Source organism: Protopterus annectens, chromosome 3.part1 (genome assembly GCF_019279795.1).
Source record: "Protopterus annectens isolate FY-2018-M chromosome 3.part1, PAN1.0, whole genome shotgun sequence".
NCBI classification, from domain to species: domain Eukaryota; kingdom Metazoa; phylum Chordata; order Ceratodontiformes; family Protopteridae; genus Protopterus; species Protopterus annectens.
The window spans coordinates 237,908,506-237,925,406 of record NC_056732.1 but is presented as its reverse complement, the minus strand read 5'-3'; the positions used below and the strand labels follow the sequence as shown (position 1 = coordinate 237,925,406).

Genomic DNA, 16,901 nt, shown 5'->3' with positions numbered 1-16,901 from the left:
CAGTACTTGCCATGCTTTCTCCTCTCGTGTCCTACATGAGAGAAAAAATAAGCTAATCCTGAAGGGTCTGATCAAGCCTGCCTTTGGGGAAGCTTTGGCTTCTTCTCCCTCCTCGAAATCGAAGCAAAAGAAGTCTTCGGCTCCGACATGTCCGTCAGAGCCGCCTGCAAAAAGAGCTAAATCTGTGTCCCCTTCCTCTGTTCCACTGGCCTCGGAGCCGCAGGATAGAGGGTCTAAATCTGGGTCTCCTTCGTCGGCTCCATTAGTCTCGGAGCCACAGGAGAGTGTTTCTGTTCTGGGGTCGGTTTTCTCGATTCCTGAACAGTCGGTGCCGAAAGGGGTCTCGGTTCTGGTCGAGTCTGCTTCAGCCCCGATCCTTTTGGAGCCGATTCGGAGCCGGCCTCCTAGCCTTGTCACGGAGCCGATAGGAAAAGTTTCTCGGCCCCCTTCTGTTTCCTCCAGGTCCTCCAGGCTTTCAGATTCGGATGTAGATAGGGTGGTCCAGAGGCTCCTCGAGTCACCTGTCTTATCCAAATTAATTTCGGCTCCGGCCCAGTCGGCCCTGGAGCCAGCCCTTTCGATACCGTTTCTTCCTCCTCCGACAACCTTGGTGTCGTCGGAGTTCGTAGAGTCGGGTGAAGTCCTTGAGTCGGTCCCGAGACCCATTGCTAGTCTATCGGCACCATCTTCAGTTCCAACCCTTTCTGTGCCTTCCAGAGGTTTCGGTTCTTGGGTGTCCTCAGCCGGGCCCGAGGGGGATTCGTCGGGGCTTCTGGTTTTGGCCCCGAGTCTCCCTCTTGGCGCCTCGGCTAGGGGAACCCCGACACCGGTCATGGTCTCGGGGACGGGCCTCTCCTCAGAATCTAGTGAGCCTGCCTTCGAGGCTATGAGGAGCGCGCTGGCCAAGTCTCTAGTGACTTCACCTGAATCTGCGACTCCTTCCCTAGACACGGCGGCTAGAGCTTCTCGTGCCCCCCTGTCTTCGGACAGCGCGGCTCCTAGGCCTGAGGATTCCTCCTTGTGTGGTCCCCTGTTTTCCGAGGAGCCTTCAGAGTTTGTGCCTGAAGAGCCCCCCAGGAAAAATTGTGCAAGAGGAAGCACATAGACTCCCTAGATGAGTCTGTCACCTTGGACACCATCCTCGATGATGCGGAAGGGTCCCCTAAGTCATCCTCTGATGATGTATCGTTCTCCGATATCCTGGAGATCTTGAGACAGAGGGGCGACTGGCCATCCAAAACCCCTTCCGTGGAGGAGTCTGTCTTCCTCAAGGCCTTCGGAGCCCAACCCTCCACCTCCTGGGTGTCTCCACCCTTCGAGTTACTGGACCTTACTTGTCAAAGGGTGTGGGAACACTCTGATTCTGTGGAGCCAGTTCCTTCTCACCCCAACAAGTTTTTATCCGCACCCCCTGGCAAGGAGTTTCTAACCAAGGGAGTTCCGGTTGATGCTATGGTGGTGGCGTCTGCCACCCAGCAAGATGTGGCAGAGGCATCTACTTCTATCCATCCTCCTAACAAGGAGTCCAGGAGCATGGATAGGTACGGGAAGCATACCCTGACGTCAGCGACCTTTACCCTGCGGTCGCTGAATTATTTATGTCACTTTACGAGGCTCCAAAGGGATCTCATAAAGGAGTTGGGAGATACCCTGTCGGGTATCGTACCTGAGGCATTGACGCAGTCTGTCAACACCCAGCTGTCTACCCTTTCGTCCATTGTTAACTCATCCATGAGGCTCATATCGTATGCAGCTGAAGGGCCGGGTAGGGCAGCGAGTTCGGGCGTAGCCCTTAGGAGGCAAGCCTGGATGCGCTTGTGTCACTTTGCGGAGGCGTTCAAGTCTTCCTTCACCGACGCTCCATTCAATGGGTCCTCTCTCTTTGGACCCAAGGTGAAAGACACGCTCACTAGATGTGAGCAGGAGGGTAAGACTTTGTATGCCATTGGGTTCCGTTTTTCACTTCCCTCGAGACCTTATCCCAAGGCTCAGAAGGGAGGAAAGATGTGGTTCAGAAAGTCACAAAAGTCTTTCCTTGCCCATCAGAGTGACCCTCCTTCCAGAGGCAGGGGGGGGAGATTATTCTGGAAGACGTCACCCTAGAGGCGGCGGAGGCCCCCGCAACTCAGGAGACTGCAAATCCTTTCGTGGTTCCTCCTTCCAGCATTCCTGAGAGACTGCCCGACTGTGCGTCTCCGGAGCCAGTTGTGGGTTGATTCTCGACGCATCCAAGGGCCTGGGATTCCCTCACTCAGGATCAGTGGGTGCTTCGTATCATCGCTGGAGGTTACACCATCCCCTTTATCCGTCCCCCTCCACCGTCAAGGAAAATCCCAGATGTGCCACCCGGGATCAAGCAGCCATAGAGGTCTCAAAGCTGCTCGGAAAGGGAGTCATCCAGCCAGTCCCCGCAGACCAGACTGGATTAGGAACTTACTCAGTTATTTTTGATGCCGAAAAGAACAGGGAACTTGAGGCCCATTCTGGACCTCAGCCACCTAAACAGCTTTGTAAAGAAGTCCAAGTTCCGGATGGTCACGTTGCAATCCATTTTCCCATTGCTGGAAAAAGGAGTATGGATGTGCTCCATCGATCTCAAGGACGCCTATTATCACATCAAGATAAACATGGCATCCAGGATACATTTACGCTTCTGCCTAGGAGCCAGTCACTTCCACTTCCGAGCCCTGCCCTTTGGTCTCACCACAGCCCCCCAGGGTGTTTACCAAATGTCTGGCAGTGGTGACGGCTCACCTGAGACGTCTGGGATTCCAGGTGTTTCCGTATCTAGACGACTGGCTCCTCACCACCCCCACCAGGCATCATCTTATTCAAGCCGTGAGTGCTACCATCGAGTTGGGACATCTATTAGGAATTACATTCAACTGGGAAAAGTTTGTATTGCTGCCATCACAGCGTGTTGCCTTTATAGGCGCAGAGCTAGACTCTGTAGAGATGCGAGCATTCCTTCCAACAGAGAGGATAAAGATACTACAGGACCAAGTCCTAGCCTTACTACCCCGAAGGAAAGCCCCAGCCAGGATTGTCCTTCAGCTTTTGGGGTCGATGGCAGCCGCCATTCTTCTGGTCCCTCTGGCAAGATTGCACATACGAATTCTCCAATGGCTCCTGTCGACCCAGTGGTCATACCAAGATCTGCCATTGTCCTACCCGATTCTCATCACGAAAACGTGCTGGTGAGATCTTTGTTGGTGGCTCCTCTCCTCCAACCTGAACCAGGGGAGACTCTTCCCCCCCCATTGCCACAGTGACCACGGACACCTCCCAGATAGGGTGGGCTGGGCATTATCTGGGCAGGATGGTTCAAGGCACGTGGCAGAATCACAAAACCCACTTACATATCAATGTTCTGGAAATGTGGGCAGTGCTTCTAGCGTTGCAGTCACTTCACAGCTCTCTTCCCAAGGTACCATCGCAATCTTCTCAGACAATGTGGCGGTAGCATGGTACCTGAACAAGCAGGGAGGAACCAGGTCTTATCCTCTTTGCAGAGAAGCCATGAGAATTTGGAACTGGGCGATCGCTTCCCAGAGATTTCTAGTGGCAACGCACATTCCGGGGAAGTCCAATGTGATAGCAGACAGGCTGAGCAGAGTTATTCTGATGCCTCACGAGTGGTCCCTGAATGACCAAGTAGTGGCTCGGATCTTCTCCAAGTGGGGGTTTCCCTGTTGCGACCTTTTCGCCAGCCCCTGGAACGTGAAGTGCAGCAATTTCTTCTCCTTGATCCCCCCCAGGGGGAATCATCCAGGGACGCTCTAGTCCACAATTGGCCCTTCGGTCTGCTCTACGCCTTCCCTCCGGTCCCACTACTGCCAAAGGTGATTCAGAAGGCAATCTGCTTGCGAAGCAGCATGATTTTGATCGCACCACACTGGCCTCACCAAATTTGGATTCCTTTCCTTCATAAGTATGCAGTGAAGGATCCTTGGATTCTGGACCCAGTTCCAGACCACCTGACTCTTCAGTCATGTCAGGCACATCCATCACTGCGTACTCTCAAGGTAACGGCTTGGCTGCTCCACTTCCGACCTTAGTCAGACAGCATATCCTTTCGCCTGAGGGGGTCTGGATTCTGTCTTCTTCTCACAGAGCTTCCACTAAAGAGATATATTCTAATAAATGGAAAAGGTTTGCCATTTGGGCCCAGCGGCAAAACCTTGACCCTCTGACAGCCCCGGTGTCGGCAGTATTAGATTTTTTGGCAACTCTTTTTAGACAGGGTTCCGCTGTCTCCACGCTTAAAGTCCAATTGGCAGCAATTTCTAATTATCATATGTTGCCTTTGAGCCTTCACTCATGAGTCATAAGTTCTGTAAGGCCTTTCTTAAGGGAGCTTGGTTGCTTTGCCCCCCCGGTGTCGCAGCCTGTTTTGCCATGGGATTTGAATGTAGTTTTAGGAGCCTTGACGTCTCATCCCTTCGATCCGGCGACCACTTGTGAGCAAAAGTTCTTATCTTGGAAGACTGCCTTCTTGGTAGCTATTACTTCAGCCAGAAGGGTTTCGGAGCTTCAAGCCCTTTCTGTTAAGCCCCCTTATCTGATCTTTCACAAGGATAGAGTATCTCTAAGACTAAACCCGTCATTTCTTCCAAAGGTTTCTTCTGCTCTTTGTCTGCAGCAATCTATAGAGCTACCAGTTTTCTTTCCAAAATTTTCCAACAAAGCAGAATACAGACTTCATCAGTTGGATGTGCATAGACAACTGAGGTTTTACTTGGATAGGACACGGCAGCAGAGGAAATCAGACCAGTTGTTTGTGGCCTTTGCAGATAACAGGATTGGCAAAGCAGTAACTAAGACCACTATCTCTAGGTGGATTAGGGATTGTGTTTCATTTATTTATGCATCAACAGGAAGGGACCTTCCATTTCCAGTTAGAGCGCATTCTACTAGGGCTATGGCAACTTCAGTGGTCTTCCACCCCAGACTGTCGGTGGATGAGATATGTGCAGCGGCCACTTGGGCTTCTCCACATACTTTTATTTCTCATTACAAACTGGACGTGGCCTCTAGAGGTCTGGCGTCCTTTGGTTCCACAGTGCTCAGGAGTGTTTTCCAGTGAGCCTCCCAGGATCTAGGTGCTAGGGACGCTGTCCCATCAGTTATGAATGTAGGCAAGATAGGATCGCATTACATCTTTTAGTTATGTACTTACCATAACGATAGATGTATGTGATCCATCTCACGTACATTCTTACATACCCGCCCTCCTTCCCCCTACCTGTTGGATCTGGAGGAAACACTGTTGTACAGTTGGAGTGGCACATGTGGGTGAGTTGTTGTGGGGCAAACAAGATCTGGGGGTTTGGGCGTGGTGCATCCTGGGATAAGGGGGTTGGCCCAGCCAATGAAAGACTTCGTGCTAGTGTATCGGCCGAGTCGGAGCCGATCAGTTATGAATGTAAGCGAGATGGATCACATACATCTATCGTTATGTTAAGTGCATAACTAAAAGTTATTCATCATAACAGCGTAAGCTCACACTACAGTCAGATAGAGGATTTACAGTGGATAGTGTATATTTACAAGATTTTGTGCATTACATACATATTTGCTATGGGGCGATTTAAGCTGTGGTTGAGGACGAGAAATAGTTGGGTTTTTGTTTATTGAAGGGGATGGAGTGAAACAGTTTTCCATTGTTAATAAACCATATGTCAAAGTTTGAGGTATTCCAGATTATTTTTTTTTTCTTTCTGAAATTGTAATTTATTTCACTAGCAGGCCATTCCAGTTTCTTGGTGTTATTCTGCTGGAGCTCTTTCTCTCATAGCTAGACAAAGTGGAGATCTATGGAGGTTATGTGCCATTGTGCTGGGATCTAAGAATGTAAAGGGATATTCTTGTACTTAGTTTACTACTCAGTGAAAGGCAATTCATATCACACACCTCATTCTTAAGCAGAATGAAAAGTATTTCCTAGGTCAATGACAATTTAGAATCAGTTGTCCAGTTTACTTACTACTTCTTTTTTTGTTGTTTTATATTGATTTATATGAGATGAGGCTTCCTGCTTACAAATTTTTGGGTTAACAGTGTGCCATCTCAAACCAAGTGACACAACCGACACGAACAACAAAAACAATATACATGCAGAGCACGTACAACTGCTTTGTACTTATAATCTGGTAAAAAACATGAACAGTTTGAAGTAAAGTCAAAGACCAAAATCTGTGGCTTTATAGATCAGAAAAAAAAAAACAAGGCAAGAACTCGGACATGTAAACCAGAAGCATTTTATACAATACACCTGCTCCACAGAATGTTATCAGAATTGGTGTGCTTTTTCTGTGGATGCAAATTCTGTGCTAAAAGATAACATAACTTCTGTTTCTAGCATTATTTATTTTTTACCGTTCTGCTACATAAGCATAATTTATTAGGCATAAACACAAAAATATTGTGGTAAAAGTAGGGTTATCAATAACGCTCAACCTCTCAGCTCCAAAATCAAGAAGAAAGAAATGGTTCATGAAAAAAGAACACATATCAGGGACACCTTTACAAATTGAGTGCATTAAGCAAAATTAATATAATTAGTTGTTGATTGTAATCCACCAGCTTTCACACAAATCGTCATTGATTTTAGAAGGTCAAGACAAAATTATGAGCCAAAAAATCTAGGAAGTTCTTGAGAAGTTTGATCAGTTGAAAAGTATGGAGGTCATGCCTGAAAATCAGAGACAGTTTAGAGATGTGACTGCAGTATTCATAAAGTGTCAATCAACTCTATTTTTAAGTAAAAATGGTTCTAGCCAATAAATGGTAAAATATTAGACTGGGGTTTCCAGGTAAATTATGAACACTGACAAAAGAACCTAAAGGAAATACAAGGCTACTGCTTCCAGAAGGACCCCCCTCACCACCAAAAAAACACAACCAAAAATGTATTTTCTCCTATAATAGTAAAAATATAGAGACTGAAGTGTGGTGACATCACACTGCTGTCACTGATGTAAAAGCCACTGCTTGGACGTCATAAGTAACATGCTGGGAGGGTTGGTGCATGACAGAAGAACAAGCAGGAATCAGTGCAGAATTAAAACAAAACAGTGAAACTAACTGCAGATTAAAAAGAAGAAAAATGTATTTCTACTGGACTTGCACATTGTGTAGTTAAGATACATCCCAAACTCTCCTGTGCTCCGGAAGAAGCATAAATTTAAAAGCACGCTGTAAATAAACTGATTTTAAATTATGCCAGAGCATACTTGGAGAACTAATTATTTGATTTTGTAAAATCTGCTGGTCCACCAGGACGATGCCTACCAAAAACCTACTGCTCCAGAAATTTAAACAAATGAAAATTAGTATTTTATTCACAATTCTGTCTTGAGAAATGAGGAAAAGACTGAAAAAAGCAGCTCCGACAGACCAAACAGTACAACTGTTTAAAGGAGGCATGGCCAGAGTCATTGTTTTGGAATGGGCACAAGTCAAGGTGGGGATGGACATCACAGCATGGGGGCGGTGACTGGAAGGGGGTCACCAGGGGAGCAGCAACTCCACAAAGTGCTCCAAAACACCAAAGTCTAGCGCGTACTGCTGATCGCTAAATAGGAACGATACAACCTTTCTGTACGGTTATTAGGCACCGTAAGTGCTCACTTGTTTGTGTGTGCATCTGGGGGAGGGGTGCTACTGGTTTACTTGGCATTAAGAATACATTATTATCTTACCCATTTTCTGGAGGGCTAGTCTGTGGCCCCCATCCACGTTTGACTAGCAGTCCTTTCTTGTAGAAGGCATCTATGGCTCTGGAGCTGTTTTCTTCTTTTTTTCTGCATAGCATGGCTTAGATTGATCCCTGTCCTGAACTCCCGGTTCCTTCATCTGCTCGACTCTAACCTACTTTCCAGATTGCTGTGTGTGACAGTTCCAGATAAAATCCCTGGCAGAGTGTGATTTAAATCATGTGGCCTCACACACACACACACACGCACACGCACACACACACACACACACACACACACACACACACACACACAAAGCAGCTCCAGATATCATCATTCAGAGTGAGAAGCAAGCTGTGCGGCAACTCCGCGTTCTGCCCAGAACCCACATGGCTCACTCTGCAGTTATAAAACCAATCTACAACGACACAACTGGCAGTCCGTTGAGCTTAAATCCATAATGGCACAAAGTACAACTCCTTGAAACGGCAGTCCCAGTATTCAAACCAACGCGCTTCCAGGCACGTCCCTTGTGCTTAATTCCAACAGGCTGACAGAGCTGACATCAGCTCCAAAAGTACAAAAATTAAAAAGTCTAAAAAAAAGATGAAAAAATCAGAAATGAAGGGGTGCCACTCAGGAATTGTGGCACCCCATTATTGGGACCCCAAAACTCAGTAAAAAACGATTAATTTGGGATGGTTGGGAGATCTACTGGTCAGCACTCAGTTTTACTAGATTAGCCTTTGCATAGTCACTGGATACAGAAGTATTGGGGATGCTACAAGCTTAACTCTTATGTTGAATGTAACTGACTAGTGATCTGATTGTGGAGGATGTTACAGCTGGTGGAAAGCAGAGCTGTCTCATATTGGTAAGGACCAAGTCTAAGATTTTATTGCCCCTTGTTGGAATGCAGACTTACTGGTCCAGAGAGTTTGTATTGATGAAGTCCAGAAATCTCTGGGCATGCATGTTTGAGGACGTGAGTCTCCCAGTTTCTGGTGAGATCATTGAAGTTTTCTAGGAGAATGTTGATTTGCTTAATACATAGGGACTCCATGATGGTTAGGTAGGAGGAATGGGACAAGGGAAGCATGGAGGGGGGGGGTCCTATAGTTAGCTATGTTATGATAAGGGGTTTTATTTTATACTAAGACAAACATAGAGTTCCAGGTCATTATCTTTTCCTAACGAGCCTGGAGGTGAGATTCTTTTTGTAAGCATATAGACACATCTCCGCCTTTAGTGCACTCATGTAATGTGGTTGATTTGTATGAATGAGTGGCCTTGAAGCCCTGTACTCTGATAGTGCTTTCACTGGTATTGAAGCAGGTCTTTAGGACAATGCATATATAGTTTCATTTGCCAGGTTTTTTTATGTCTCATGGTTTTCACAGCAGTGCCTTAATGCTGTCCAGATTCTGTTTAGTTAAACTGAAAACTGACATTGCCTTAAAAAGTCACTTTTGGCTGGACAAGGTTTTGGCCATTATAAAAAAAAAAAGCCTTGTGGGTAGAGGTACAGGCCATCCCTGCCAAGGTAATTAGGGCTATCTACCATCTCTAACCTGGTTGATGTATACTGTACCACCTTAGAATGACTCCAGAAAGTAAGCCAAGATTTTGTATTGTGACAACATTCTGGTGATGCTAGAATACTGCTCAAGACTAGTTGCATATTTGCCTCACACACATACTTCGAGAACTTCATCATGTCTGTTTTCATATAGTCCAGGGAGGTAAGTCTCAAGACATTTATACCCACATGTACAGTGACTGCACCACATTTTCACGTGTGGTGCAAGGATTTGAGTGCTTGTGTAATGTGGTGAATCCTTGTGGCAGGTGTTGTATGGTGCCGACAACTAGCTTATTTGTAGTGGCTTAGTGTGAGAGGTTTGCCTCCAATTACACTATATAACTACATTTCTGACACATTTTATCACTTTGTTTTAGTAGTAGACAGTTGGCAGTAAACATGTGACAATTGTTACATTGCCTCAGGATGTCTATTTCAACCAAGCTGGCTACAGAGATGGTTAGAAAAATGCCAGTCCATGGTTTCAGTTGCTTACTAGTGTAGGCTAAGGGGAGCATCAAGTGGCTGGGATTTAATTTTCAATGCAGTAATGGCTAGGCAACTGTGTAAACACAGCAGAACACTTTTTAACCAAACAGTGCAAAAGTACAGTAAAACAGATTAAAATAGTACTTCAGCTGTACATTTCAATAGGTAACTATTAGGCGCCATAGAAAATGGCATTTGCCTGCTCTTTTGATGAGAAGTCAGCTCAAAATGCCATCTTTAGTAATTTTAGACCTTGTGCTCTGTGAGCGGCCTACTGTCTTTCATTTAAGATAACAAGCAAGCTGCTTCACACTTTTTTATCCTAGCAGGGAAGTCAAAAGAACCAGTAGAATTTCTCTGCCACAGAACTTCTTCCGCTGGTTCTTGTAATCTAATGCTTGGAAAAAAATACCAACGGAAAACGGTACTTGCATTCTCTTTATATAAGGAATCATCTAAAATGCCAACTTTAATATAACTTTAGGCTGAATCTGTAGTTAACGCTTCCAGTCTCAACATTTCCTTGCCCTCCACATGGAATAGCCTGCTTACTTTGGGAAACATTATACCCAGAACATCTGTGCTAGTTTTTACCTCCATTAATATATCCTATTTTGTCTTATTTTGTTACACAGGTTTGTATTGCTTCCCATTTGGAAGACTTCTCCCAAGAGTTAGGTATGAGTGCTGACTTTCTAAGAAAGACCTAGACATTTTCATCATGATTTCTAACTGTCAACCACTCATCAGTTGTCCTGACATATCCCATGCAATTGCATTGTTGTGCTTCCTTCTCCCTTTGGACTGAATACGATTGAATGTACTCGAAATTAGGGAGATTGTTTCCTGTCTGCTTTATTTAAAGTGAGAAATGTATCCCACTTAGATATTGCAGCTTGGGAGTCAATATTAAAAGTGAGCATTAAACGTGCAGTGTATCTTGACTTGTACCACTTTGCATGAGTTGATTCTATCTGTAAAAGCCTGCTGTAATGCTTGGATTCTTCTAGATGTTGGTGCCTGTATCATATGTATGGATTAAGCTTAAAAAATCGTGTCTTCATAATTCTCAGAAATTGCTCTGTTTTGTATACTAAGGAAATTATGCATACCTCATTGGGACTGATTTGGGAATGGGTTAATTTGTACAAAATGAACTGGAATTATTCTAAGGCAGAATTCGTTTTATAAAAACCTGTACAATTCACTGCTGTTATTTAATGTTTTTTTTTCCTTCTCAACAGACTAAATCTGTTTCTGAGATTGGTTTGTGCAGTAACAGAATGTTCTGTTATGCTGTGCTTGGATCTATCATGGGGCAGCTCCTCGTTATTTATTTTCCTCCACTGCAGAAAGTTTTCCAGACAGAAAGTCTTGGTGCTCTTGGTAAGAAACAAAATCTTTTTAGTAACCCAAGAGAAGCTCATGAGTAATGTGCAAGCTGCTGTTGAATGCATTTTGTAATTTAAACAACGGTCTTTGAAAACATGATTGTCAACTACTTGTTTGCGAGGATTCATGTATTGTACTGTTTTTATTACTGTGATTCAAGAATCATGTTAAATGTTTTGTATCAAAGATATACCAAAAAATAGTGATCTTAAGGTATAGTGTATGGAAGAATTACATTTAATCTCAGACTACAAAGTACATTGTCATGCCAACACATACACATGCGCGCAGATGTATATATATATATATATGTGTGTGTGTGTGTGTGTGTGTGTGTATATATATATATATATATATATATATATATATATATATATATATATATACATATATATATATATATATATATATATATATATATATATATATACATATATATAATGATATATGTATGTATATCATTACAGACTAAAAATTGTACCCTAATATCATTAGAAATTTACAAATATATCTATAAAGTAGAAGAGAAGGCTGTAGAATACTTGAGTTACAGGATATGGATTTACAAATTATTGCTTTAAAAGACAAAAAAGGCTACAGTACAGGTTAAGAGGTGGCAGTGCATCAAATAAGCGTTACTTTTGATCAGCTCAAGCAAATAAGTAGAGAAACACATAGATGAATATGTCAGCCTGCATCTTTAAAGCAGGAGTACTTCACTTTACAGGTAGAAACTTAAGAGCCTTTTTAAATGTAAAGTCACTACAGCTTTTTTCGGTCTTCTGAAATGCCATTTTTGTTAAGGCTCTTTCCATTAATACTGGCTTGAATAGAGGTTGAGCTAATTGTAGCTGGTCTGTGCTCCTAAGAAAATACACTTGGTGCCTTTGAAAGTGTATTGCTTTTATAGCAGAGCAGTAACTGTCTGTGAGCATTTTGTAGGCGAGTGTGATCAGAAGTAGGATTGCACTGAGTAAAATAGCAGTAAGGGCAGACAAAGAAACTGTGACAGCATTCAGTAGCTTGGGCACTGGCAGAGCTAGGCAGGGAGGATGGGAGTGAGGTGTCTCTAGCTCATTGCTTGGTGACATCTAGAGGGTCACAAGATGTTACATCTCCAGAGCACTGCCCTGCCACGTCCACACTGTCTGTATGCCAGCAGGTTGTTTGGGAACGTTTGCTTGTCAAGGCACAGTTCCCATAGCAGATAGCACAGTGGAGGTTGAGAGAGTTGCTGCATAGAGAAAAAGGGGGCTCCAGGGCAGAAGAGTAAGACCACTCCATCAGACCTAGAAGCTTGTCCACTACTATTAGACTGTAACCAAAGGAGGAAAAGGAATGGAATTGGTCATAGGACTTCCACTTAGCCAAGGTATGCCTGGCCCTGTCCCTTGATGGAGTGAGTGGGCTATTTGGATAAAGGTAGTAGAGCAGTTGGGCAGGTCCAGTGGAGGAATAAAATTTTTTTACTGTAGTAAGAAAGCCAAGCAAAAACATAGCTAGTGGGCAACAACACTCACTTTAAAAAGTACCCTTTACAAAATGGTTATGCTCCAAATTAATCTGAAAGACTCTTCACTAAGATAGGAAAGTAAGATGTTCTTTGTATTTCACTGTTGCAGTCATTACATTTGGGTTATCTGCTTGCAGGTAGCCCTCAGTTGGCATGATTAACAAAGTCTTGGGTCCTGCGTCAGTTGCTGTCCCTTCTTCCATGACGTCAGCTCATCAGGGGTATAAAACATGCAACCGACGCCATTACATCAGTCTTTCTTGCCATGTGGTACCCGAAGCAGAAGCAGTTCGCAAGTGCCGGTCGGCTGACTCCTGAAATTTTCATTTTTGAGTTTCAGAACCGAAGTCTTCAACTAAAGCCAAGTTACCCCGTTGGGGAAACTTTTTCTTGCTCCTTACCAATGTCAATAAAAGTTAATAATTGCATTACTTGTGGAAAGCAAATACCTCCTAAAGATTTTCATTCGTACTGTATTCCTTGCCTAGGCCCTGACCAATGACATACCTTGAAGTTGGTTTTGTGCTTTATTTAATCAGCGCACTATCCGTCGTCGGTATATTTTCACCTCTAAATATTTTGTTTCTCGGTTTAATTATCCAGAAATGTCATCGGTTAGCCATCCGATGACCGGGATTCTGAAAAAATGCAAAGATAAAGACAGAGACAGGCAGCCGAGGTCCAAAACTGCAGATGACGCTTCTCCTAAGCCAGTCGCCAGTTCGCCGGTACTCAGTGAGGTGCTTTTGCAGCCCCTGATACCCACTACTTCTGATTCGCAGGCCTCTACTAAGACCCATTCGGAGTCTGGTATGCCGCGAGATGCTTCAACTATAGAACCCACGGATGTCTCTACCTTGGATGGGTCCGGAGCCGCTGTGCAGGCACCGGCTTCTGAGGGTGTATTCAAGCCTACGGACTTGCATATTAAACCGCCTCCTTCTTCACTTAGTCCTAAATCTCAAACCATGCCTAAAGAAACGACGCCCAGGCCACATGCTCAGGCCTCTATGCCTAAAAAACAAATGATAAGAATGGCTGAAGATTTAATAACTCTAATCAGGGGTAGCCAACACCCTTCTTTCTAAGAGGCGTAGGACTGAAGTTGTTTGAGTCTTCTGACTAGGATTTTGTTTTTTCTGATTTTTCTGATGATTTGGATTTGCCCGTATCTACTTTTGAGAATTCTGATGTAGAGGACTCCATTCCCTCTGCTTCCCCTCCAGAGGATTTTTCTTTTGGGGAAACCTTGCATACTCTAAGGGAGCATTTCCACTGGGAAAGCCAGGATTTTTCTGATTCAGAAAAGAGGCTTAGGGATTTCTTACTCCTTCCTCAGCATAGGCCTGTAGCTATTCCTCCTGTACTGGACATTGCTGTTGGTTCTTTTTCGGAATCTAGTTTGGCCCCTGATTCCTTACCTCCTGCTCCCAGAAAACCTGACAGATACTACAGGGTCCCTGAGTCACACAAGTTCCTTTTTAAAAATGTTATTGCGGATCCAGAGACTATTTCACAGGGGCCCAAGGGCATTAAGGCTTCTACTGCTAAAAATCCTACCCCTTCTGATAGAAACTCCAGGGCACTGGATAGATGGGGTAAGAAGGTTTACACTTCTGCAACCTTGGCAATTAGGGCTTTAAACTGCCAGTCTCATATGTTAAAAGTATCAGCAAAATGTTATTGGATTGCTTAAAAAGAAAATGATGTTGATTCCTGACTGTGGAAAATTAAGAATTACAGGATTTAATGCATTCTGCTGAACAAGTTGGAAAACATACTTTGCAATGTGGTTTTGATTCATTAGAGACCTCTTGCAAGGCTGCTGTTACTGGGTCTGTGCTCAGAAGGCATGCTTGGCTAAAAGAGCAATCCTTGCCTGATCATTTTAAAGCTAAATTGTTGGATGCTCACTTAAATCAGGACCACCTGTTTGGCAACAAGGCTGAGGAAGTTCTTAAAAAGATGGAAGATAAAGCTAAATCTATGCAAACTGCTAAAGATTTCTTACAAGTTCAGCCTCCTAGATTTAGTAGGCACTGGCCCTCGAAGAATTGGTTCTTTCCAGCCCCTTCCAGGTCTTCTCAAGCCAAACCCAGACACAGCAAAAGCCCCAGGTTTCAGTCCCAGGGGACACACGGGACTAAGTGGGGGGCCTCCACTTCCAAATCTGGGAGTAATAAGACCCCCCCCATGGTAAACTGTCTCAATAACGTCCGTTTAAAATTTCCAAGCACTTATCAACTGACTGCCCCTTTGGGGGGAAAGATTGTTCTTCATGCAAAAAACTGGGAACTCATTACCCAGGACGAATGGGTTTTAAATATAGTGTCCCAGGGATACAGATTTCACTTCCACACGTTGCCAACACCAAGCGGGTGGCTGGACCTACCCCCAAATCAGTGGGTAGAGGCCCAAAAACAAGTACTGTCTCTCTTAAGCATGGGGGCTATTCAACTGGTACAAGAAGAGGAAAAGGGACAAGGTTTCTACTCGAGACTTTTCCTGGTACCCAGAAAAGACAATTCATGGCGTCCTATCCTGGACCTGTCTACTCTAAACACCTTTTTAGAAATTCCAAAATTCAAGATGCTGACTCTTCACCAGTTACTTCCTATGCTAGGCAAAGATGCCTGGTTGGCAACACTAGATTTAAAAAAAGCATACCTGCACATCCCAATCAGGGAATCTTGCAGAAGATACCTACGCTTCAAAGCAGGCTACACGCACTATCAGTTCTCTGCACTGCCCTTTGGCTTATCTACTGTGCCCAGGGTATTGACAAAGTGCCTAGCTCCAGTTATTGCATTTTGCAGGCAAAGAAATATTCAAATATACCCATACCTGGACAATTGTCTAATTCAGGCAGAAAGCCAGGACATACTTTTAAATCATCTGGCCTTTGTACAAAGGGTTCTAACTTGTCTGGGGTACACCATAAACGAAAAGAAATCACACCTGGTACCCTGTCAACAAATTATATTCCTGGGAACAAGCTTGAATAAAACTTCCCAGATGGCTTACCTCACGCCAGAGAAACAAATTCATTTGACAACCTACTTCAAACAAGTGGCCACAAAAATCCTACTATCTGCAAGACAAATACTGCAAGCCTTGGGGTTCATGGCCTCCTGCATTCTTCTAATTCCATATGCAAGACTACATATGAGGAAACTACAGTGGTATATAAAAAGCCTATGGTGTCAACATTCTCAGGATCTAGAAGCAACGATTCTGATCATACCTTGCTTATGCTTAAAATTCCTTTGGTGGGCAGAGGCCTGCCACCAAAACAAGGGACTACCTTTCACATCACCCCCTGCCACCCAAACCCTAACAGACGCATCAGACTATGCACGGGGGGGCTCACCTCGCAGGGAAGTGCATTCAGGGCAAATGGAACCCAAGTCAAATGCACCTGCATATCAATCAAAAAGAAATGTTTGCTGTACAGAATGCTCTGACAGCCTTCAAGGACCACATCCTTCCAGGACAACTTATGGTAAAGACAGACAACACCACTGTTATGTCGTACATAAACAAGCAGGGGGGTACACATTCTTACCCCCTCTGCAGACTAGCCATGGCATTGTGGAACACAGCCTTGAGCTACCAAGTGCACCTACAAGCTGAATTCCTGCCAGGAAAATTAAAGACACTGGCAGACGGAGTAAGCAGAAACCTCATAGACCCACATGTGGAAACTGGAACCAAGGATTTTCAACATGTTGACAAGCAAATGGGAGAGCCCAGATATAGACCTGTTTGCCTCTCCCCAGAACTACCAATTGGACAAATGTTGCACAAGGACTCCCCACAAGCAAGCCTGGAAAGTGGATGCTCTGTCCTTCAGCTGAAAAAAACTATCAGTCTATGCCTTCCCCCCTCTGCCTCTGCTTTCCAAAGTACTACTAAAAATCAAACAGGACAAACCAAAGATGACTTTGATTGCTCCAGACTGGCCACGCCAAGACTGGTACCCCCTCCTGCGCAGTCCCTATGGCACCTGCCTCAGACTCCTTCCCTGTTGTCTCAGCAGGAGAATCAGATTCTGCACCCTCAGCTTCTAACACTGAACCTTGCAGCTTGGCTAATTACATAATCTCTCCTCTACCATCCCTCAGTAAACCTGTGATGGATATCATTTTAGAGGCAAGGAGACCTAGTACTAGAAAATCGTATGCTGAAAAATGGAAAAGATTCAATGTCTGGAACCAATCTCAAGGGA

The 16,901-nt window shown here is 44.4% G+C and overlaps 1 protein-coding gene across 1 annotated transcript in view; it reads left to right on the top strand.

Moving 5' to 3' along the window:
- ATP2C1 (ATPase secretory pathway Ca2+ transporting 1) overlaps nucleotides 1–16,901 on the top strand; it is a gene marked incomplete in the record, with an annotated part of 2,099,819 nt that overhangs the window by 1,994,484 nt on the left and 88,434 nt on the right. The window contains 1 exon segment of the mRNA XM_044066734.1: nucleotides 11,013–11,154. Coding sequence (XP_043922669.1) covers nucleotides 11,013–11,154 — 142 coding nt within the window.